Source organism: Manis pentadactyla, chromosome 16 (assembly GCF_030020395.1).
Source record: "Manis pentadactyla isolate mManPen7 chromosome 16, mManPen7.hap1, whole genome shotgun sequence".
In the NCBI taxonomy this organism is placed as follows: Eukaryota; Metazoa; Chordata; class Mammalia; order Pholidota; family Manidae; genus Manis; species Manis pentadactyla.
The window spans coordinates 24,929,917-24,954,404 of record NC_080034.1 but is presented as its reverse complement, the minus strand read 5'-3'; the positions used below and the strand labels follow the sequence as shown (position 1 = coordinate 24,954,404).

At 38.7% G+C, this 24,488-nt stretch overlaps 1 protein-coding gene across 4 annotated transcripts in view; it reads left to right on the top strand.

Moving 5' to 3' along the window:
• CD2AP (CD2 associated protein) overlaps positions 1-24,488 on the top strand; it is a 171,497-nt gene that overhangs the window by 121,555 nt on the left and 25,454 nt on the right. For all 4 annotated transcript variants that reach the window (XM_057494077.1, XM_057494074.1, XM_057494075.1 and 1 more), the window contains exons 10-11: positions 10,801-10,837; positions 11,935-11,997. In XM_057494077.1, the coding sequence (XP_057350060.1) occupies positions 10,801-10,837; positions 11,935-11,997 (100 nt within the window). The remainder of the gene's footprint in view (positions 1-10,800; positions 10,838-11,934; positions 11,998-24,488) is intronic.

The window sequence follows — 24,488 nt, the reverse complement described above, 5'->3', positions numbered from 1 at the left end:
GTTACATAACCAAAGCATATCTGTAATTACCAGCCATCTCCAGTGAAACCAAGAAAACCAGTCAGGCACCTTTGGCATTTGTGAAAACTTATCTATGATATGGTGGATATTGTCCAATTGAACTTGAACAGTCTGAGAGAAATCAGACCAATTAAAACAACCCATTCCTGGGGACTGTTCACATGCCATATGTTCTTTTAACAGTAAATAGTCTGTAGTTGTAAGACTTTGGAGCGCTACAATTTGCACTTCTCCAAATTCTTGGTTGAGTTCCAACAGTATAGATCCAGTCAAATTTGTTGTTTTACTGTATGCACAGGCCAGCTTAGATATCTCCTTCCTCATTCCCATGGCAAGTCCAGGAACTGGTGGGATGAGTGCATCTACAGCTGTAGCAGTGCGTGGATCTTTGTTGGGGTTTTTTGATGATCATCTTCTGGCATGAGTCTTCCAGAGAGTGCTGATGTTGGAAGTTCTTTTTCATATCGTATCTTAGTTCATTTTCGGGGTAGCCCAATTAGGCTTTGATCCTCTGTATAAACACAAACAGACCCTTTGCCTACACTTTTATATGCCCTTTATACCCTGTGTAGAACTCGTTGAAGGTTACCACACAGGAACTGCCCTTTTTTTTTTTTGCATCACTAATCTACACTTACATGACGAATATTATGTTTACTAGGCTCTCCCCTATACCAGGTCTCCCCTATAAACCCCTTTACAGTCACTGTCCATCAGCATAGCAAAATGTTGTAGAATCACTACTTGCCTTCTCTGTGTTGTACAGCCCTCCCTTTTCTCCTACCCCCCCATGCATGTTAATCTTAATACCCCCCTACTTCTCCCCCCCTTATCCCTCCCTACCCACCCATCCTCCCCAGTCCCTTTCCCTTTGGTACCTGTTAGTCCATTGTTGAGTTCTGTGATTCTGGTGCTGTTTTGTTCCTTCAGTTTTTCCTTTGTTCTTATATTCCACAGATAAGTGAAATCATTTGGTATTTCTCTTTCTCCGCTTGGCTTGTTTCACTGAGCATAATACCCTCCAGCTCCATCCATGTTGCTGCAAATGATTGGATTTGCCCTTTTCTTATGGCTGAGTAGTATTCCATTGTGTATATGTACCACATCTTCTTTATCCATTCATCTATTGATGGACATTTAGGTTGCTTCCAATTCTTGGCTATTGTAAATAGTGCTGCAATAAACATAGGGGTGCATCTGTCTTTCTCAAACTTGATTGCTGCGTTCTTAGGGTAAATTCCTAGGAGTGGAATTCCTGGGTCAAATGGTAAGTCTGTTTTGAGCATTTTGATGTACCTAAATACTGCTTTCCACAATGGTTGAACTAACTTACATTCCCACCAGCAGTGTAGGAGGGTTCCCCTTTCTCCACAGCCTCGCCAACATTTGTTGTTGTTTGTCTTTTGCATGGCAGCCATCCTTACTGGTGTGAGGTGATACCTCATTGTAGTTTTAATTTGCATTTCTCTGATAATTAGCGATGTGAAGCATCTTTTCATGTGTCTGTTGGCCATCTGTATTTCTTTTTTGGAGAACTGTCTGTTCAGTTCCTCTGCCCATTTTTTAATTGGGTTATTTGTTTTTTGTTTATTGAGGCGTGTGAGCTCCTTATATATTCTGGACGTCAAGCCTTTATCGGATGTGTCATTTTCAAATATATTCTCCCATACTGTAGGGATCCTTCTTGTTCTATTGATGGTGTCTTTTGCTGTACAGAAGCTTTTCAGCTTAATATAGTCCCACTTACTCATTTTTGCTGTTGTTTTCCTTGCCCGGGGAGATATGTTCAAGAAGAGGTCACTCATGTTTATGTCTAAGAGGTTTTCGCCTGTGTTTTCTTCCAAGAGTTTAATGGTTTCATGGCTTACATTCAGGTCTTTGATCCATTTTGAGTTTACTTTTGTATATGGGGTTAGACAATGGTCCAGTTTCATTCTCCTACATGTAGCTGTCCAGTTTTGCCAGCACCACCTGTTGAAGAGACTGTCATTTCGCCATTGTATGTCCATGGCTCCTTTATCAAATATTAATTGACCATATATGTCTGGGTTAATGTCTGGATTCTCTAGTCTGTTCCATTGGTCTGTGGCTCTGCTCTTGTGCCAGTACCAAATTGTCTTGATTACTATGGCTTTATAGTAGAGCTTGAAGTTGGGGAGTGAGATCCCCCCTACTTTATTCTTCTTTCTCAGGATTGCTTTGGCTATTCGGGGTCTTTGGTGTTTCCATATGAGTTTTTGAATTATTTGTTCCAGTTCATTGAAGAATGTTGCTGGTAGTTTCATAGGGATTGCATCAAATCTGTATATTGCTTTGGGCAGGATGGCCATTTTAATGATATTAATTCTTCCTAGCCACGAGCATGGGATGAGTTTCCATCTGTTAGTGTCCCCTTTAATTTCTCTTAAGAGTGACTTGTAGTTTTCAGAGTATAAGTCTTTCACTTCTTTGGTTAGGTTTATTCCTAGGTATTTTATTTTTTTTGATGCAATTGTGAATGGAGTTGTTTTCCTGATTTCTCTTTCTGTTGGTTCATTGTTAGTATATAGGAAAGCCACAGATTTCTGTGTGTTGATTTTGTATCCTGCAACTTTGCTGTATTCCGATATCAGTTCTAGTAGTTTTGGGGTGGAGTCTTTAGGGTTTTTTATGTACAGTATCATGTCATCTGCAAATAGTGACAGTTTAACTTCTTCTTTACCAATCTGGATTCCTTGTATTTCTTTATTTTGTCTGATTGCCATGGCTAGGACCTCCAGTACTATGTTAAATAACAGTGGAGAGAGTGGGCATCCCTGTCTAGTTCCCGATCTCAGCGGAAATGCTTTCAGCTTCTCGCTGTTCAATATAATGTTTGCTGTGGGTTTATCATAGATGGCCTTTATTATGTTGAGGTACTTGCCCTCTATTCCCATTTTGCTGAGAGTTTTTAACATGAATGGATGTTGAACTTTGTCAAATGCTTTTTCAGCATCTATGGAGATGATCATGTGGTTTTTGTCTTTCTTTTTGTTGATGTGGTGGATGATGTTGATGGACTTTCGAATGTTGTACCATCCTTGCATCCCTGGGATGAATCCCACTTGGTCATGGTGTATGATCCTTTTGATGTATTTTTGAATTCGGTTTGCTAATATTTTGTTGAGTATTTTTGCATCTACGTTCATCAGGGATATTGGTCTGTAGTTTTCTTTTTTGGTGGGGTCTTTGCCTGGTTTTGGTATTAGGGTGATGTTAGCTTCATAGAATGAGTTTGGGAGTATCCCCTCCTCCTCTAGTTTTTGGAAAACTTTAAGGAGAATGGGTATTATGTCTTCCCTGTATGTCTGATAAAATTCCGAGGTAAATCCATCTGGCCCGGGGGTTTTGTTCTTTGGTAGTTTTTTGATTACCTCTTCAATTTCGTTGCTGGTAATTGGTCTGTTTAGATTTTCTGTTTCTTCCTGGGTCAATCTTGGAAGGTTATATTTTTCTAGGAAGTTGTCCATTTCTCCTAGGTTTCCCAGCTTGTTAGCATATAGGTTTTCATAGTATTCTCCAATAATTCTTTGCATTTCCGTGGGGTCCGTCGTGATTTTTCCTTTCTCGTTTCTGATACTGTTGATTTGTGTTGATTCTCTTTTCTTCTTAATAAGTCTGGCTAGAGGCTTATCTATTTTGTTTATTTTCTCGAAGAACCAGCTCTTGGTTTCATTGATTTTTGCTATTGTTTTATTCTTCTCAATTTTATTTATTTCTTCTCTGATCTTTATTATGTCCCTCCTTCTGCTGACCTTAGGCCTCATCTGTTCTTCTTTTTCCAATTTCGATAATTGTGACATTAGACCATTCATTTGGGATTGCTCTTCCTTTTTTAAATATGCTTGGATTGCTATATACTTTCCTCTTAAGACTGCTTTTGCTGTGTCCCACAGAAGTTGGGGCTTAGTGTTGTTGTTGTCATTTGTTTCCATATATTGCTGGATCTCCATTTTGATTTGGTCATTGATCCATTGATTATTTAGGAGCGTGTTGTTAAGCCTCCATGTGTTTGTGAGCCTCTTTGCTGTCTTTGTACAGTTTATTTCTAGTTTTATGCCTTTGTGGTCTGAAAAGTTGGTTGGTAGGATTTCAATCTTTTGGAATTTTCTGAGGCTCTTTTTGTGGCCTAGTATGTGGTCTATTCTGGAGAATGTTCCATGTGCACTTGAGAAGAATGTATATCCCGCTGCTTTTGGATGTAGAGTTCTATAGATGTCTATTAGGTCCATCTGCTCTACTGTGTTGTTCAGTGCTTCCGTGTCCTTACTTATTTTCTGCCAAGTGGATCTATCCTTTGGGGTGAGTGGTGTGTTGAAGTCTCCTAGAATGAATGCATTGCAGTCTATATCCCCCTTTAGTTCTGTTAGTATTTGTTTCACATATGCTGGTGCTCCTGTGTTGGGTGCATATATATTTAGAATGGTTATATCCTCTTGTTTGACTGAGCCCTTTATCATTATGTAGTGTCCTTCTTTATCTCTTGTTACTTTCTTTGTTTTGAAGTCTATTTTGTCTGATATTAGTACTGCAACCCCTGCTTTCTTCTCACTGTTGTTTGCTTGAAATATGTTTTTCCATCCCTTGACTTTTAGTCTGTACATGTCTTTGGGTTTGAGGTGAGTTTCTTGTAAGCAGCATATAGATGGGTCTTGCTTTTTTATCCATTCTGTTACTCTGTGCCTTTTGATTGGTGCATTCAACCCATTAACATTTAGGGTGACTACTGAAAGATATGTACTTATTGCCATTGCAGGCCTTAAGTTCGTGGTTACCAAAGGTTCAAGGTTAGCCTCTTTAGTATCTTACTGCCTAACTTAGCTCACTTATTGAGCTTTTATATACACACTCTGGAGATTCTTTTCTTCTCTCCCTCTTGTTCCTCCTCCTCGATTCTTCATATGTTGGGTGTTTTGTTCTGTGCTCTTTCTAGGAGTGCTCCCATCTAGAGCAGTCCCTGTAAGATGTTCTGTAGAGGTGGTTTGTGGGAAGCAAATTCCCTCAGCTTTTGTTTTCTGGGAATTGTTTAATCCCACCATCATATTTGAATGATAGTCGTGCTGGATACAGTATCCTTGGTTCAAGGCCCTTCTGTTTCATTGTATTAAATATATCATGCCATTCTCTTCTGGCCTGTAGGGTTTCTGTTGAGAAATCTGACGTTAGCCTGATGGGTTTCCCTTTATAGGTGACCTTTTTCTCTCTAGCTGCCTTTAACACTCTTTCCTTGTCCTTGATCTTTGCCATTTTAATTATTATGTGTCTTGGTGTTGCCCTTCTTGGATCCTTTCTGTTGGGGGTTCTGTGTATTTCCGTGGTCTGTTCGATTACTTCCTCCCCCAGTGTGGGGAAGTTTTCAGCAATTATTTCTTCTAAGATACTTTCCATCTCTTTTCCTCTCTCTTCTTCTTCTGGGACCCCTATAATACGGATATTGTTCCTTTTAGATTGGTCACACAGTTCTCTTAATATTGTTTCATTCCTGGAGATCCTTTTGTCTCTCTCTATGTCAGCTTCTATGCGTTCCTGTTCTCTGATTTCAATTCCATCAATGGCCTCTTGCATTCTATCCATTCTGCTTATAAACCCTTCCAGAGTTTGTTTCATTTCTGCGATCTCCTTTCTGGCATCTGTGATCTCCTTCCGGACTTCATCCCATTTCTCTTGCGTATTTCTCTGCATCTCTGTCAGCATGTTTATGATTCTTATTTTGAATTCTTTTTCAGGGAGACTGGTTAGGTCTGTCTCCTTCTCTGGTGTTGTCTCTGTGATCTTTGTCTGCCTGTAGGTTTGCCTTTTCATGGTGATAGGAATAGTCTGCAGAACTGGGACGAGTGACGGCTGGAAGGACTTCCTTTCTTGTTGGTTTGTGGCCCTCCTCTCCTGGGAGAACAGCGACGTCTAGTGGCTTGTGCTGGGCAGCTGCGTGCAGACAGGGTTTCTGCTTCCTGCCCGGCTGCTATGGAGTTAATCTCCGCTGTTGCTGTGGGCGTGGCCTGGCTCGGGCAGCTGCTCCAAAGTGGTGGAGTCGCGTTGGAGCAGGAGCTGCTGGGAGGCTATTTATCTCCGTAAGGGGCCTCCCTGCTCCCTGCAGCCCAGGGGTTAGGGTGCCCAGAGATCCCGGATTCCCTACCTCTGGATTAAGTGACCCGCCCTGCCCCTTTAAGACTTCCAAAAAGCACCCGCCAAAACAAAATGACGCCCACCAAAAAAAAAAAGAAAAAAAAATTTTTTTTTTTTTTAAATTAAAAAAAAAAAAAAGTTTTTAATTAAAAAAAAAAAAAAAGGTGGTCGTTCGTTTTTCTTTATTCTCCGGTGCCAGCCTCAGGCCTCTGCTCACCGGTCTTTCTGCCCTGTTTCCCTAGTATTGGGGTCCCTATCCCTTTAAGACTTCCAAAAAGCGCTCGCCAAAACAAAACAGCAAAAAAGCAAAAAAAAAAAAAATGGTCGCGCGTTTTTCTTATGTCCTCTGTCGCCCTGCGTCCAGTGCCTGCTCACTGCTCTTGCTGCCCTGTTTTCCTAGTATCGAGCGCCCTGCACTCTGGCCCGGATGGCTGGGGCTGGGTGTTCGGCAGTCCTGGGCTCCGTCTCCCTCCCGCTCTGCCTGCTCTTCTCCCGCCGGGAGCTGGGGGGAGGGGCGCTCGGCTCCCGCGGGGCCGGGGCTTGTATCTTACCCCCTTCGCGAGGCGCTGGGTTCTCTCAGGTGCGGATGTGGTCTGGATATTGTCCTGTGTCCTCTGGTCTTTATTCTAGGAAGGGTTGTCTTTGTTATATTTTCATAGATATATGTTGTTTTGGGAGGAGATTTCCGCTGCTCTACTCACGCCGCCATCTTCTGCCCCTCCTCAAGGTATTTCTTTAATCCCTTCTTTGATTCTTTTGTTGACCCATTGTTATTTAATAACATTTAGTTTCTACTTGTTCATGTTTTTTCTCAGTTTCTTGTAATGTATTTCTAGTTTCATGCTGTGTGATGAGAGAAGATGCATGATATGATTTCAGCCTTCTTGAATTTATTGAAATTTGTTTTGTGGCTTAAAATTGTGATCTGTCCTGGAGAATGTTTCATGTACACATGAAAAGAAAGTATTCTGTCGTGTTTGGATGAAATATTCATAATGTATATATTTAGTTCATTTAGTCTATTGTGTCACTTAAGGCCAGTGTTTCCATAATTGATTTTCTGTCTGGATGATCTATCCATTCATGTAAATGGGGTATTAAATTCCCCTACTGTTAACTGTATTGCTGTTTTCTCCCTTTATTTCTGTTGATATTTACTTTATATATTTAAGTACTCCTATTTTGAATGCATACTTATGAATGTTGATATCCTCTAATTGGATTGACCCCTTTATCATTGTTTAATGTCTTCATTGTCTTTGGTTACAGTTTTTGTTTTGAAGTTCATTTTGTCCGATATGAGTATTGCTACGTCAGCTTTCTTTTCACTTCCATTTATGTGAAGAATATTTTTCCATCCCTTCACTTTCAGTGTGTGTCTTTAGATCTGAAGGGAGTCCTTTATTGACAGCATGTATATGGGTCTTATATTTTTTTATCCATTCAGCCACCCCATGTCTTTTGATTTAGCATTTAGTCCATTTATGTTTTACGTAATAAGTATGTATGTATTCTCATTTTGTCAGTTTTCTTGTTTTTGTAATTCTTCCCTGCTCCTTTCTTCTTTTGGTCTATTCCCTTGAAGTGTAATTGTTTTCTTTAGTGTTATGTCTTTGTTACTTTACCTTGTGAGCTTTTGGTTTGTGGTACTATGAGGTTCATGTATGTTGACCTATATGTATAAAACAGCCTATTTTAGGCTGATTGGTGCCTAAGTTTGAACATCCTATAAGCAGTACATTTTTATTCAAAACTCTGCCACCTCCATGTTTTATGTTTTTGATGTTGCATTTTACATCTTTTTATTTTGTGTATTCCTTAACTACTCATGGTATACCTCATTTTACTGTTTTTACCTTTTAATGTTCATAGTATTTAAGTGGCTGGTTTACAGCTTTTACTGTATGTTTACCTTTACCAGTATGATTTTTTTTTTTCTTTCATATATTAACACCTTTTCTTTTCCACTTAAAGACGATCCTTTAACATTTCTTGTAAGGTCTGTTTAGTGGTGATGAACTCCTTTAGCTTTTACTTGTCTGGGAAACTATATTTCTCCTTAAGTTCTGAATGATAATCTTGTCTGGTAGAATGTTCTTGGTTGTAAATTTTTCTAATTCAGTATTTTAAATACATCCTGTCACTCTCTGTTTGCCTGTAGTTTCTGCAGAAAATCAGCTGATAGTCTAATGGAATTTCCCTTGGAGATAACTCACTCTTCTCACTGCTTTTAAGATTCTTTGTCTTTGATCTTTGGCATTTCAATTATTATATGTCTTGGTGTGGATCTCCTTGGTTTCATCTTGTTTGGGGCTCTCCTGGACCTGGATTTTTGTTTCCTTTTTCAGGTTTGGGAACTTTTCAGCCATTATTTCTTCTAATTTTCTGCCCCTTTCTTTCTCTTTTCCCTTCCTGGGATCCCTGTAATGCGAATGTTAGTTGCTTATTGTTGACTCCAGAGATCCCTTAAACTATTCTCATTTTTTAAACTTGTTTATTCTTCTTCTTGTTCTGATTGGTGATTTACCACTCTATCTTCTAGATCACTGCTCTGTTCTTCTGTATTATCTGATTTGCTTTTGAGTCCCTTTATTGTATTTTTCAGTTCAGTTAATGCATTTTTTAGTTCTGTAATTTGTTTGGTACTTTGTGGTATTTATTGTAACTGTTGAAATTCTGTATTCCTCCATTCTTACCTGAAGTCCAGTGAACATCTTTGTGACCATTACTTTGAACTGTTCATCAGGTAAAATTACTTTTCTCTGCTTCAGTCAGGTGTTTTTCTGGGGCTTTATCTTTTCTTTTGTTTGTAAAGTATTCCTACATCCTCATTTTGTTTGACTTTCTGTGCTTTCTATGAATTAGGCAGAACAACTACCTCTCCTGTGCTTAATGGAGTGTCCTTGTGTAGTAATCTCCCTTGTATAGACTGCACGTGCCTTGTTGCTTTGGCTGGCTCTCTGGACCTAAAATAGGCATGTGCTCTGGGAATCAGGGGTCCTCTGTGCTGGGGCTGCCCTGATGACACAGCTGGAATTAAGAGTGGCTACAAGTTGCCCTGGCCAGAAGGCTGGAGATAGGGTGGGCATGGACTTGTAGGGTCTCAGAGTGTGCTGTGCTGGGGCCACCTTGTTGGGATTGCTGGAGCTGGGTTGGGCACAAGCAGGGTGCCCCATGGGAGTGTGGCCGGAACTGTTTTGGTGAGGTGCCTAGGGCTTACTGGGGCAATTCTGGCAGGCTGGCTGTGTGCCTGGACCCTGCTTCTGTCTCCACTCTCAAGGTGGAAGGGGAACATAACAATGGTGCTTGCTGGTGTCTCTGACTCTGGAGAGAATTTCAGCAGTTACCCCACCACTTGGTGGATCCTCTAGGGCTAGTAGGTGGATTTCCTTAATTTATAGTTTAGTTGTCTTTTAAATTGCTGTGTTTTTTGCTCTGCCTCAGGGTGCACAAGTCTGCACTTGGTCCCTCTAGTGATATTGTTCCCTACTGCAGGTCGCCAAGTCAATGGTGGAATTCCCATTGTTATTCTATCTTTGTCTCCTTCCCTTCTCTATGTGGCCCCTCTGTTATTTGCTCTGCAGAAGCTGTTCAGTTCGCCCTCAGTTCTTCAGTAGGAATTGTTCTATATTTAGATGTAAATGTAGTGTGTGTGTAACAGTAGGTAAGCTCAGTATCTTTCTATGCAGCCATTTTGGATTACTGCCTCCTTGTTACTTCTCCAATTTTGTGTTTAAAACAGAGGGAAAGAAAGTTAGACAAAGAGCAGACTTATCATGACAGGCTGCCATATTTTATTTAAGCCAGTGCAGGAATCTGTCCCTTTGTGGTCTTTCATTTAGTTAGGTAAATTACTATAGGTTACTCTCCAGAAGCTTATGCTTCAGAGTCCTTTCCTTTGCTAGATTTCATTTAGTATTTGATTCAACCCTCAGTATGCTTTATTTTTATACTTTCCTTAATGAGCACATTATTTTGTTGGCTTTTATTAGGTGTTTACACAGCATTGAATATCAATTATTTTTAATTTGGGAAAACCAAATTCACATACTTAGAAGTGTGCTTCATGTTCTTTAGGGCATTAAATTAAGTCTTCAAAATGAGTGAATGAATGCTAATAAATCTAAGAAAATTTGAATAAATGGAGGAAAAAAAGAGTTTTGCCTTTAATCTTCTCTTTGAGAGTTCTGAAGAATCGAGTATGTAAGCTAGATAATTTATTAACTACTTTTTTTTTTTAACAAAGTTTCTTTCTGTCCTTTTCCTTGCTACCCCTCCTTCCCTACAAAACCCACCTGGTAAAGAGGGGTAAAATAGTGTATAGAGAACTTGAACCCAGGGGAGGCAAGACAGAACATTTTTGCTCCTCATTAAGATGTTTTAGGTTTAAACAACTCACAATAAATTTTGCAATATTTCAATTTTGATCAGAAAGGTATTTTTTCTAATAGAATAAATTTCTCAGTGACCTTTTTGGAAATTTTTAGGATCTTAATCATTTTATAATTTTTGACAGGGATGAGAATGAAGATAGATGTTCATAAAATTTAGATGATTAATTATCACAATTTATTTTAAGTATAAATATTTAATATGTAAGTAAGTGTTCAACTATTTTCACCATTACTATTTTAATAGAAACCAAAGAAACCACCACCTCCTGCTAAGGGTCCAGGTATGTAAGAAACACATTGTTCAGTTTGCTGTTTTCATATTTTTGAATTCTAAAATGGTGAAATTGGGTCTTATATAAACCTTTATTTTTATTAGCAAAAACATTGTGGTATGTACAGATTTTTAGAAATATATAAAAATTGAATGTTCACATGCACTAATATAGGCAGTATTTTTTTTAATGTTTGAACTGTATAAAATAACAATCTTAAATAATTTAGATACTCTAGTTATATGTCATTTTGAGTTAAAAAAATGTACTTAATGTTTAAATCTGTTTAGAAAACATAATATATTGATGTGACCAATTAGTTACTGTGCCTTTTCAGATGAAATCTGTTTGTTAATGTTTCAGGCAAATACAAATTATGTATTCTTCCATCAGAGAGTGTGCTAAGGGTTAAGCAAACTAGAACAGTTTATTTTTAGTTTTTTAAACAGTTGAATATTATGGTGTACCTAAAAGAGTTTTCCAGAGGTAACATTTTATAGTCCAGCTCTTTGTTTATTTGTTTAAGTTCCAGCCCCCAATTTCTGATTTTTGTAAGTGCAGTACAATATTTTTTTTTTCTTGAGGGATTTGCTTTTTTTTTTACAATAATGCAAGTCCTTTCCTCCTCCGTGGTTTATATTTGCTGATCTAATCCCAGGGTAATGAGAGCAAAAGTTAAAAGTAATTTTTATAGAATTTAATGCTGGTGGCTTTTAGCCACTAGTCGTATGGGATTTCTAAATAATTAAAATTAATAAAATAAAAAGTTTAGTTCCACAGTCATAGTAGCCAACATTTCAAATCTCAGTAATAGCACACAAATAAAATATTTTCCTCGTCACAGAAAGTAGTACTGTTTTAGAGGATATGAATACCTTAACTAGACAAAGAAGAAACTGAGACTGCAGAGCTATTACTTACTCATGAGAATATTGACAGGTACAGAATCAGATATTGAGTTTACTAATTCTGGTACATTGTTCTTTCTGCTAAACCATATTTTCATCTTATGTTGTATTTAAACTGTCTTCCTTTTTATCTGTATAATTGTCTTTGTTCTCTAAAACTATTTTTTTTTTGAAGTGTTAACTTTTTTTTTCCCTCAGCTCCAAAGCCTGAGCCAATAGCTTCAGAGAAGAAGTATTTACCTATGAAGCCTGAAGAAAAAGGTAAGGCTAATTCTTCCATTTTGGGAAGACTAATTCTTCATTTCATTGTCATTGTAAATTAAAAAAACCTCTCCACACTGAATTGTTTATACTGATTTTTAACAGGTGTTCATTATTTATTTCACAGTGCTTAGAGTTTTCTGGGAGTAAATAGTTTGTCAAATTGATAGAAAATTATGATTTTACTCAAACTGATACCAGTTTATATTCATTAATTTAAACTGTACTTCAGTAAGAATCTAATATTTAATCATAGTTATTTCAAAGTATGTATAGGAAAATGAAGCATTAAAAAGTTTAGTTTTTATTTTTATAGTGTCTCAGTTGAAATACATTAAAAAATTTCTTTGATATAATTATGAGTTCCTACTTAAAACATAGAAGTGATTTATTGTGTATTTTTCTGCATATATTGGTCATTTAAGCTTGGAAAGTGACTCCCAAGTATCATATGTATTTTGTTGAAAATATTATTCTGTTTTGTTATTGTTAGTTTGGAGAAAAATACCTCCTCCTCTTGTTTCAGAAAGATCTGCAGTAGTTGTATCTAGTGGATTAGGTTATGTAATGGTTTTGTTGCTACTGGCAGTATTGTTTCTACTGCCTGTCCTTGTCTCTTGCCTAAAGTGTTCCTGCACTCTCTTTTTTTTTTTTTTTTTTTTTTTTATTGAAGGGTAGTTGATGCACAGTATTACATTACATTAGTTTCAAGTGTACAACACAGTGGTAGAACATTTATATACATAATTCTAGGTTCCAGCTATCACCCTACCAAGCTGTTACAATATCTTGACTATTTTCCTTATGCTATACATTACATCCCGGTTACTTTTTTTTTTTTTTTTTTTTTTTTTTTTTTTAATAATTATTTTTTATTGAAGGGTAGTTGACACACACTATTACATTACATGAGTTTCAAGTGTACAACACAGTGGTAGAACATTTATATACATAATTCTAGGTTCCAGCTATCACCCTACCAGGCTGTTACAATATCTTGACTATATTCCTTATGCTTTACCTTACATCCCGGTTACTAATTTATTTTACCATTGGAAGTCTGTCCTTTTTTTTTTTTTGTGAGGGCATCTCTCATATTTATTGACCAAATGGTTGTTAACGACAATAAAATTCTGTATAGGGGAGTCAATGCTCAATGCACAATCATTATTCCACCCCAAGCCTAATTTTTGTCAGTCTCCAATCTTCTGAGGCATAACAAACAAGTTTTTACATGTAGAACAAATTCTTACATAATGAATAAGTTACATAGTGAACAGTACAAGGGCAGTCATCACAGAAACTTTCGGTTTTGCTCATGCATTATGAACTATAAACAGTCAGTTCAAATATGAATACTCATTTGGTTTTTATACTTGATTTATATGTGGATACCACATTTCTCTCTTTATTATTATTATTTTTAATAAAATGCTGAAGTGGTAGGTAGATACAAGATAAAGGTAGAAAACATAGTTTAGTGTTGTAAGAGAGCACATGTAGATGATCAGGTGTGTGCCTGTAGACTATGTGTTAATCCAAGCTAGACAAGGGCAATAAAACATCCACGTATGCAGAAGATTTCTCTCAGAACGGGGGGTGAGGTTCTAAGCCTCACCTCTGTTGATCCCCAATTTCTCACCTGATGGCCCCCCTGCGACTGTGCCTGTCTTAGGTTGTTCCTCCCTTGAGGAATCTTACCCGTCTCTGGCTAACCAGTCATCTTCCGGGGCCATACAGGGAAATGTGAAGTTGGTAAGTGAGAGAGAAGCCTTATTGTTTGAAAAAGTTAACTTTTTACTTCTTTGCATATTTATGCCCTGTGGCTTCTATGTCCAGCATTTGTCTTGAGGTATCTTTACCACTTGGAAGAATTATGATACTCGGTAAATTTGATATGAGGCACGAATTCTATTTAAGGGTTGTAATTAGGAAGGAAGAAGAAAAGCTATAGAAGTAGCAGGCGGAAGAAAACATGGGAAGATTGATTATTTCTTTGATATATCTTCTTGTAGAGTAACTTCAGCATGTATAGGTTTTAAGCTACTACTTAAATTGCACACACACATTAACATTATAGGAGTATAGTTACATAACCAAAGCATATCTGTAATTACCAGCCATCTGCAGTGAAACCAAGAAAACCAGTCAGGCACCTTAGGCATTTGTGAAAACTTATCTATGATATGGTGGATATTGTCCAAATGAACTTGAACAATCAGACAAATTAAAACAACCCATTCCTGGGGACTGTTCACATGCCATATGTTCTTTTAACAATAAATAGTTTGTAGTTGTAAGACTTTGGAGCGCTACAATTTGCACTTCTCCAAATTCTTGGTTGAGTTCCAACAGTATAGATCCAGTCCAATTTTGTTGTTTTACTGTATGCACAGGCCAGCTTAGATATCTCCTTCCTCATTCCCATGGCAGGTCCAGGAACTGGTGGGATGAGTGCATCTACAGCTGTAGCAGTGCGTGGATCTTTGTTGGGGTTTTTTGATGATCATCTTCTGGCATGAGTCTTCCAGAGGGTGCAGATGTTGGAAGTTCTTTTTCATATCGTATCTTAGTTCATTTTCGGGGTAGCCCAATTAGGCTTTGATCCTCTGTATAAACACAAACAGACCCTTTGCCTACACTTTTATATGCCCTTTATACCCTTGTGTAGAACTCGTTGGAGGTTACCACACAGGAACTGCCCTTTTTTTTTTTTTTTTTTTGCTATCACCAATCTACACTTACATGAGGAATATTATGTTTACTAGGCTCTCCCCTATACCAGGTCTCCCCTATAAACCCCTTTACAGTCACTGTCCATCAGCATAGCAAAATGTTGTAGAATCACTACTTGCCTTCTCTGTGTTGTACAGCCCTCCCTTTTCTCCTACCCCCGCATGCATGTTAATCTTAATACCCCCCTACTTCTCCCCCCCTTATCCCTCCCTACCCACCCATCCTCCCCAGTCCCTTTCCCTTTGGTACCTGTTAGTCCATTCTTGAGTTCTGTGATTCTGCTGCTGTTTTGTTCCTTCAGTTTTTCCTTTGTTCTTATATTCCACAGATAAGTGAAATCATTTGGTATTTCTCTTTCTCCGCTTGGCTTGTTTCACTGAGCATAATACCCTCCAGCTCCATCCATGTTGCTGCAAATGATTGGATTTGCCCTTTTCTTATAGCTGAGTAGTATTCCATTGTGTATATGTACCACATCTTCTTTATCCATTCATCTATTGATGGACATTTAGGTTGCTTCCAATTCTTGGCTATTGTAAATAGTGCTGCAATAAACATAGGGGTGCATCTGTCTTTCTCAAACTTGATTGCTGCATTCTTAGGGTAAATTCCTAGGAGTGCAATTCCTGGGTCCAATGGTAAGTCTGTTTTGAGCATTTTGATGTACCTCCATACTGCTTTCCACAATGGTTGAACTAACTTACATTCCCACCAGCAGTGTAGGAGGGTTCCCCTTTCTCCACAGCCTCGCCAACATTTGTTGTTGTTTGTCTTTTGGATGGCAGCCATCCTCACTGGTGTGAGGTGATACCTCATTGTAGTTTTAATTTGCATTTCTCTGATAATTAGCGATGTGGAGCATCTTTTCATGTGTCTGTTGGCCATCTGTATTTCTTTTTTGGAGAACTGTCTGTTCAGTTCCTCTGCCCATTTTTTAATTGGGTTATTTGTTTTTTGTTTGTTGAGGCGTGAGAGCTCCTTATATATTCTGGACGTCAAGCCTTTATCGGATGTGTCATTTTCAAATACATTCTCCCATACTGTAGGGATCCTTCTTGTTCTATTGATGGTGTCTTTTGCTGTACAGAAGCTTTTCAGCTTAATATAGTCCCACTTACTCATTTTTGCTGTTGTTTTCCTTGCCCGGGGAGATATGTTCAAGAAGAGGTCACTCATGTTTATGTCTAAGAGGTTTTCGCCTATGTTTTCTTCCAAGAGTTTAATGGTTTCATGGCTTACATTCAGGTCTTTGATCCATTTTGAGTTTACTTTTGTATATGGGGTTAGACAATGGTCCAGTTTCATTCTCCTACATGTAGCTGTCCAGTTTTGCCAGCACCACCTGTTGAAGAGACTGTCATTTCGCCATTGTATGTCCATGGCTCCTTTATCAAATATTAATTGACCATATATGTCTGGGTTAATGTCTGGATTCTCTAGTCTGTTCCATTGGTCTGTGGCTCTGCTCTTGTGCCAGTACCAAATTGTCTTGATTACTATGGCTTTATAGTAGAGCTTGAAGTTGGGGAGTGAGATCCCCCCTACTTTATTCTTCTTTCTCAGGATTGCTTTGGCTATTCGGGGTCTTTGGTGTTTCCATATGAATTTTTGAATTATTTGTTCCAGTTCATTGAAGAATGTTGCTGGTAGTTTCATAGGGATTGCATCAAATCTGTATATTGCTTTGGGCAGGATGGCCATTTTAACGATATTAATTCTTCCTAGCCACGAGCATGGGATGAGTTTCCATCTGTTAGTGTCCCCTTTAATTTCTCTTAAGAGTGACTTGTAGTTTTCAGAGTATAAGTCTTTCACTTCTTTGGTTAGGTTTATTCCTAGGTATTTTATTTTTTTTGATGCAATTGTGAATGGAGTTGTTTTCCTGATTTCTCTCTCTGTTGGTTCATTGTTAGTATATAGGAAAGCCACAGATTTCTGTGTGTTGATTTTGTATCCTGCAACTTTGCTGTATTCCGATATCAGTTCTAGTAGTTTTGGGGTGGAGTCTTTAGGGTTTTTTATGTACAGTATCATGTCATCTGCAAATAGTGACAGTTTAACTTCTTCTTTACCAATCTGGATTCCTTGTATTTCTTTATTTTGTCTGATTGCCGTGGCTAGGACCTCCAGTACTATGTTAAATAACAGTGGAGAGAGTGGGCATCCCTGTCTAGTTCCCGATCTCAGAGGAAATGCTTTCAGCTTCTCGCTGTTCAATATAATGTTGGCTGTGGGTTTATCATAGATGGCCTTTATTATGTTGAGGTACTTGCCCTCTATTCCCATTTTGCTGAGAGTTTTTAACATGAATGGATGTTGAACTTTGTCAAATGCTTTTTCAGCATCTATGGAGATGATCATGTGGTTTTTGTCTTTCTTTTTGTTGATGTGGTGGATGATGTTGATGGACTTTCGAATGTTGTACCATCCTTGCATCCCTGGGATGAATCCCACTTGGTCATGGTGTATGATCCTTTTGATGTATTTTTGAATTCGGTTTGCTAATATTTTGTTGAGTATTTTTGCATCTACGTTCATCAGGGATATTGGTCTGTAGTTTTCTTTTTTGGTGGGGTCTTTGCCTGGTTTTGGTATTAGGGTGATGTTAGCTTCATAGAATGAGTTTGGGAGTATCCCCTCCTCCTCTAGTTTTTGGAAAACTTTAAGGAGAATGGGTATTATGTCTTCCCTGTATGTCTGATAAAATTCCGAGGTAAATCCATCTGGCCCGGGGGTTTTGTTCTTTGGTAGTTTTTTGATTACCTCTTCAATTTCGTTGCTGGTAATTGGTCTGTTTAGATTTTCTGTTTCTTCCTGGGTCAATCTTGGAAGGTTATATTTTTCTAGGAAGTTGTCCATTTCTCCTAGGTTTCCCAGCTTGTTAGCATATAGGTTTTCATAGTATTCTCCAATAATTCTTTGCATTTCCGTGGGGTCCGTCGTGATTTTTCCTTTCTCGTTTCTGATACTGTTGATTTGTGTTGATTCTCTTTTCTTCTTAATAAGTCTGGCTAGAGGCTTATCTATTTTGTTTATTTTCTCGAAGAACCAGCTCTTGGTTTCATTGATTTTTGCTATTGTTTTATTCTTCTCAATTTTATTTATTTCTTCTCTGATCTTTATTATGTCCCTCCTTCTGCTGACCTTAGGCCTCATCTGTTCTTCTTTTTCCAATTTCGATAATTGTGACATTAGACCATTCATTTGGGATTGCTCTTCCTTTTTTAAATATGCTTGGATTGCTATATACTTTCCTCTTAAGACTGCTTTTGCTGTGTCCCACAGAAGTTGGGGCTTAGTGTTGTTGTTGTCATTTGTTTCCATATATTGCTGGATCTCCATTTTGATTTGGTCATTGATCCATTGATTATTTAGGAGCGTGTTGTTAAGCCTCCATGTGTTTGTGAGCCTCTTTGCTGTCTTTGTACAGTTTATTTCTAGTTTTATGCCTTTGTGGTCTGAAAAGTTGGTTGGTAGGATTTCAATCTTTTGGAATTTTCTGAGGCTCTTTTTGTGGCCTAGTATGTGGTCTATTCTGGAGAATGTTCCATGTGCACTTGAGAAGAATGTATATCCCGCTGCTTTTGGATGTAGAGTTCTATAGATGTCTATTAGGTCCATCTGCTCTACTGTGTTGTTCAGTGCTTCCGTGTCCTTACTTATTTTCTGCCAAGTGGATCTATCCTTTGGGGTGAGTGGTGTGTTGAAGTCTCCTAGAATGAATGCATTGCAGTCTATATCCCCCTTTAGTTCTGTTAGTATTTGTTTCACATATGCTGGTGCTCCTGTGTTGGGTGCATATATATTTAGAATGGTTATATCCTCTTGTTTGACTGAGCCCTTTATCATTATGTAGTGTCCTTCTTTATCTCTTGTTACTTTCTTTGTTTTGAAGTCTATTTTGTCTGATATTAGTACTGCAACCCCTGCTTTCTTCTCACTGTTGTTTGCTTGAAATATGTTTTTCCATCCCTTGACTTTTAGTCTGTACATGTCTTTGGGTTTGAGGTGAGTTTCTTGTAAGCAGCATATAGATGGGTCTTGCTTTTTTATCCATTCTGTTACTCTGTGCCTTTTGATTGGTGCATTCAACCCATTAACATTTAGGGTGACTACTGAAAGATATGTACTTATTGCCATTGCAGGCCTTAAGTTCGTGGTTACCAAAGGTTCAAGGTTAGCCTCTTTAGTATCTTACTGCCTAACTTAGCTCACTTATTGAGCTTTTATATACACACTCTGGAGATTCTTTTCTTCTCTCCCTCTTGTTCCTCCTCCTCGATTCTTCATATGTTGGGTGTTTTGTGCTGTGCTCTTTCTAGGAGTGCTCCCATCTAGAGCAGTCCCTGTAAGATGTTCTGTAGAGGTGGTTTGTGGAAAGCAAATTCCCTCAGCTTTTGTTTGTCTGGGAATTGTTTAAACCCACCGTCATATTTGAATGATAGTCGTGCTGGATGCAGTATCCTTGGTTCAAGGCCCTTCTGTTTCATTGTATTAAATATATCATGCCATTCTCTTCTGGCCTGTAGGGTTTCTGTTGAGAAATCTGACGTTAGCCTGATGGGTTTTCCTTTATAGGTGACCTTTTTCTCTCTAGCTGCCTTTAACACTCTTTCCTTGTCCTTGATCTTTGCCATTTTAATTATTATGTGTCTTGGTGTTGCCCTTCTTGGATCCTTTCTGTTGGGGGTTCTGTGTATTTCCGTGGTCTGTTCGATTACTTCCTCCCCCAGTGTGGGGAAGTTTTCAGCAATTATTTCTTCTAAGGTACTTTCCATCTCTTTTCCTCTCTCTTCTTCTTCTGGGACCCCTATAATATGGATATTGTTCCTTTTGGATTGGTCACACAGTTCTCTTAATATTGTTTCATTCCTGGAGATCCTTTTGTCTCTCTCTATGTCAGCTTCTATGCGTTCCTGTTCTCTGATTTCAATTCCATCAATGGCCTCTTGCATCCTATCCATTCTGCTTATAAACCCTTCCAGAGTTTGTTTCATTTCTGCGATCTCCTTTCTGGCATCTGTGATCTCCTTCCGGACTTCATCCCATTTCTCTTGCGTATTTCTCTGCATCTCTGTCAGCATGTTTATGATTCTTATTTTGAATTCTTTTTCAGGGAGACTGGTTAGGTCTGTCTCCTTCTCTGGTGTTGTCTCTGTGATCTTTGTCTGCCTGTAGGTTTGCCTTTTCATGGTGATAGGAATAGTCTGCAGAACTGGGACGAGTGACGGCTGGAAGGACTTCCTTTCTTGTTGGTTTGTGGCCCTCCTCTCCTGGGAGAACAGCGGCCTCTAGTGGCTTGTGCTGGGCAGCTGCGCGCAGTCAGGGTTTCTGCTTTCTGCCCGGCTGCTATGGAGTTAATCTCCGCTGTTGCTGTGGGCGTGGCCTGGCTCGGGCGGCTGCTCCAAAATCGTGGAGTCGCGTTGGAGCAGGAGCTGCTGGGAGGCTATTTATCTCCGTAAGGGGCCTCCCTGCTCCCTGCAGCCCAGGGGTTAGGGTGCCCAGAGATCCCGGATTCCCTACCTCTGGATTAAGTGACCCACCCTGCCCCTTTAAGACTTCCAAAAAGCACCCGCCAAAACAAAACAACGCCCGCCAAAACAAAATAACGCCCACCAAAAAAAAAAGAAAAAAAAATTTTTTTAATTAAAAAAAAAAAAGTTTTTAATTAAAAAAAAAAAAAAAGGTGGTCGTTCGTTTTTCTTTATTCTGCGGTGCCAGCCTCAGGCCTCTGCTCACCAGTCTTTCTGCCCTGTTTCCCTAGTATTGGGGTCCCTGTCCCTTTAAGACTTCCAAAAAGCGCTCGCCAAAACAAAACAGCAAAAAAGCAAAAAAAAATGGTCGCGCGCTTTTCTTATGCCCTCTGTCGCCCAGCCTCCAGTGTCTGCTCACTGTTCTTGCTGCCCTGTTTTCCTAGTATCGAGCACCCTGCACTCTGGCCCGGATGGCGGGGGCTGGGTGTTCGGCAGTCCTGTGCTCCGTCTCCCTCCCGCTCTGCCTGCTCTTCTCCCACCGGGAGCTGGGGGGAGGGGCGCTCGGCTCCCGCGGGGCCGGTCCTTGTATCTTACCCCCTTCGTGAGGCGCTGGGTTCTCTCAGGTGCGGATGTGGTCTGGATATTGTCCTGTGTCCTCTGGTCTTTATTCTAGGAAGGGTTGTCTTTGTTATATTTTCATAGATATATGTTGTTTTGGGAGGAGATTTCCGCTGCTCTACTCACGCCGCCATCTTCTTCCCCTCCGTAGATTACTTATTTTTAAATAAAAACTAATATAAATCAGAGTTCTACTCTTGTTTTACAGTCAACACAGAGAGCTTTTTCAAACTGGCTAGGCCAGTTTGAAGAGCCTTAAGCCTTTTAACAGGAAATACAGTATACAAGTTCATGACTTTTCTCTTTCAATCTCTGTTCCACAGAAGATACCCTTTGAATAGCTGTGCCGTGTTGGGGGAGGGGAAAAAAGAGCTACTAGAAAACACGAAACTTACCACCCTGCTACCCTTGGCATTAAGTGACTCGCTGTGATATTATGGGCTCCTCTCCACATCTTAAGAATGGAGTTTAAATCTTTTCTCCTGTCTGACACAAGCCACCATGTGGATTTTATCAAATATGCTTAGTACTTTCCTGCCCCAAATTTTCTCAGAGGTACCTCAAGAAAGTAGTATCAGCACTTTGGAGCACAAGTTTTTCTCTTGCTTTTTGGGAAGGCTTTCTTGAATACACCTTTCAGAAGCCCATTTCATTCTTGGTGCCCTATTGTATTCTTGGTATTAAATATGTATGATTGGAAAGGAGCAACTGGTGTTTATTTCTGAGTACCAGTCAGAGAGGCATATATAAAGATGTAGGAGAAAATGTAACAAAAGCTCTATTAGGCTTGAAAAATCCTTTAAATGGTAACCTTATTTACATGTCCTCCCTCACAGTCCCAGTCATATCCATAGAAAGGGCATAGCAGTCTGCTGAAGCTTGGTTCCACACATCTACTAGGAGAAGGCTGAATCTGTGCTCACTTCTGCTTGAGGAGTATTTCTTTAGAGTTTCTACAACTACAGTTGTAGAAGTCAGGGTCTACCTTCTTATTTGTCAGTTGATTCGTAAGTACAACATACCCAGATAATAAACTCCTACAAGCAGGAACTAATGCACCAATACATTAGTAATGGCAATCTGGTTTCCAAATTAGAATGGGAAGGGACAGTTAAGCTGGTGGATACTCCTTCACAAAGTTTTCTTTTCTTTGCATCTGGGCAAGATTTTACCTTTGCAGTAAAGGGAACAGCAAGTTACTGTTGCTGGGAAGTGTATTCCATGCTAGGAATTCACTATTGATGCATGAGACTGCAGATACTGAGGATCTAGTTGGCTGGTTTCTGGGACTTCAGTTTCCCAGTAAACTGAATTGTGAATCTTATCTCCTTGAAAAAGGTGTGAGGTGCTACTCATTGCGTAAGACTTTATCTCTTACAGAAGGTTTTGTGGTTGCAGCTCTTCAGTAGCATCATTAACTTATTCACTCATTGGCTGAACTAAAAATGAATAAGGACTATCAGATCTTTAATCTTTGTTGTCTTATTCTCAATTTTTTGGGCAGTAAAGGCTCACAGCTTCAACCACTGTGTGTGTGTTGCAGACTCCCAGTCAGCGTTTGCTTGGATTTATTCACATCCATTGCTTTCTTTGTACTCCCGTTTGTTGCAATTTATACTTTCTGATATATATATATATATATATACAATTTCCTTTATGAAGGACTTAATGGTGGAAAAGATATTTTTGCCTTACATTGAATTCTAAGTTGGCAGAATAGTAGGTCTTAGTACATAATTTAGCATACTGCCTGACATGGAATGTATAAATGTACAGTTGTTCTCAATCCTGGCAATATATTCTAATTACCTGGGTATCTTTAAAAAATTATGTAGATGCTTAGGATCCTCTCCAGTATTTTTTATTTTCCTTTTCCCATTGATACTTTATGCCTTTACTTAGGAGCATTCTCTTTCTGTGAGCCAAGGAAAGGAATGTTAAATTTATGAAGAGTAAAAACTTTATGAAAATTGAAGTGTAATAAAAAGGTGTGGATTTTCCAGTTTATATGGTTGACATGTATTCTTAAGCATTCTTCATATTGCAGAGTGATTTGAAGATTAGTATTCAAACTATGCCTTTAAATTGTTATGTTCTCTGGAACCTTGGTAAACTATTAGCATGGGATTAAAATCAAGATCTGGGTGTTTTAGACCCATTTAGAGTCACTTAATTCTGGAAGTACTGAACTCAAATGCCTTTTCATCTGTGATATAGTCTGTAGTACATAGACACTTGAGTTGAAAGCTGTAGCAGTACTCTATTGTGTTTTTATATTTAGTGTGCTTACCTAAAAAGAAATAATACTTATACCTAATGTTCTACAAAGAACATTTTGATATCTGTACTATGTCACTCCAGTTTGAACCTAAAAATAATCCTGAGCTCTTAAGAAGTAGCAAGCAATATTCTTTATTCTGCTTACCAACATGAAACAGACTTGTAACAACATTTTAAACATGCAATAACATAAAATTAATCCATATGTTTGTATGAGGCATCTGGCTGCTTCTGGTTAGTAGGAAGATTTTTTTTGAATGTTTTCTTTTTCATTTTTTAAGTGATACTTTGGCAATTGCTAGTTGAATAGCTAATATGCGTAATAATTGGGGGTCGTAATTATGCAGAGACTTAGAAAATGACCAACTGTATTGTCTGGAAAAGTGAAGATGATTCCGCAGGTCACAGAGTGAGAATATGAAAAGAATGAGAAAGATCATAGTTTAATTAGGAAATGGCCAATAGGTACCAGGAGGAGTTGTGAGAAACTAAGCTAGGCAGGTGTACTTGTACAGTTGTTCTCAGTCCTGGCAATATATTCTAATTACCTGGGTGTCTTTAAAAAATTATGTAGATGCTTAGGATCCTCTCCAGTAGTTTTTTTTTCCTTTTCCCAGTTTTTTAAAAATTAATTAATTAATTAATTTTGTTGTCATTAATCTACAATTACATGAAGAATATTATGTTTACTAGGCTCCCCCCTTCACCAAATCCCCCCCACAAACCCCATTACAGTACTGTCCATCAGCGTAGTAAGATGCTGTAGAATCACTACTTGTCTTCTCTGTGTTGCACAGCCCTCCCCATGCCCCCCCGCACACATTACACATGCTAATCGTAGTGTCCCCTTTCTTTTTCCCCACCCTTATCCCTCCCTTCCCTCCCTTTCTCCCCAGTCCCTTTCCTTTTGGTAACTGTTAGTCCATTCTTAGGTTCTATGATTCTGCTGCTGTTTTGTTCCTTCAGTCTTTCTTTGTTCCTATAGTCTTTGGGTTTGAGGTGAGTTTCATGTAAGCAGCATAGAGATGGGTCTTGCTTTTTTATCCATTCTATTATTCTGTGTCTTTTGATTGGTGCATTCGGTCCATTTACATTTAGGGTGATTATTGAAAGATATGTACTTATTGCCATTGTAGGCTTTAGATTTGTGATTGCCAAAGGTTCAAGGTTAGCTTCTTTAGTATCTTACTGTCTAACTTAACTCACTTATTGAGCTATTTTAAACACTGTCTGGTCATTCTTTATTTTTCTCCCTTCTTATTCCATTCCTCCTCCTCTGTTCTTTATATGTTGGTTGTTTTATTCTGCGCTCTTTTGTGCTTCCTTTAACTGCTTTTGTGGGTAGTTGATTTTATTTTTTGCCTTTAGTTAGTATTTGGTTGG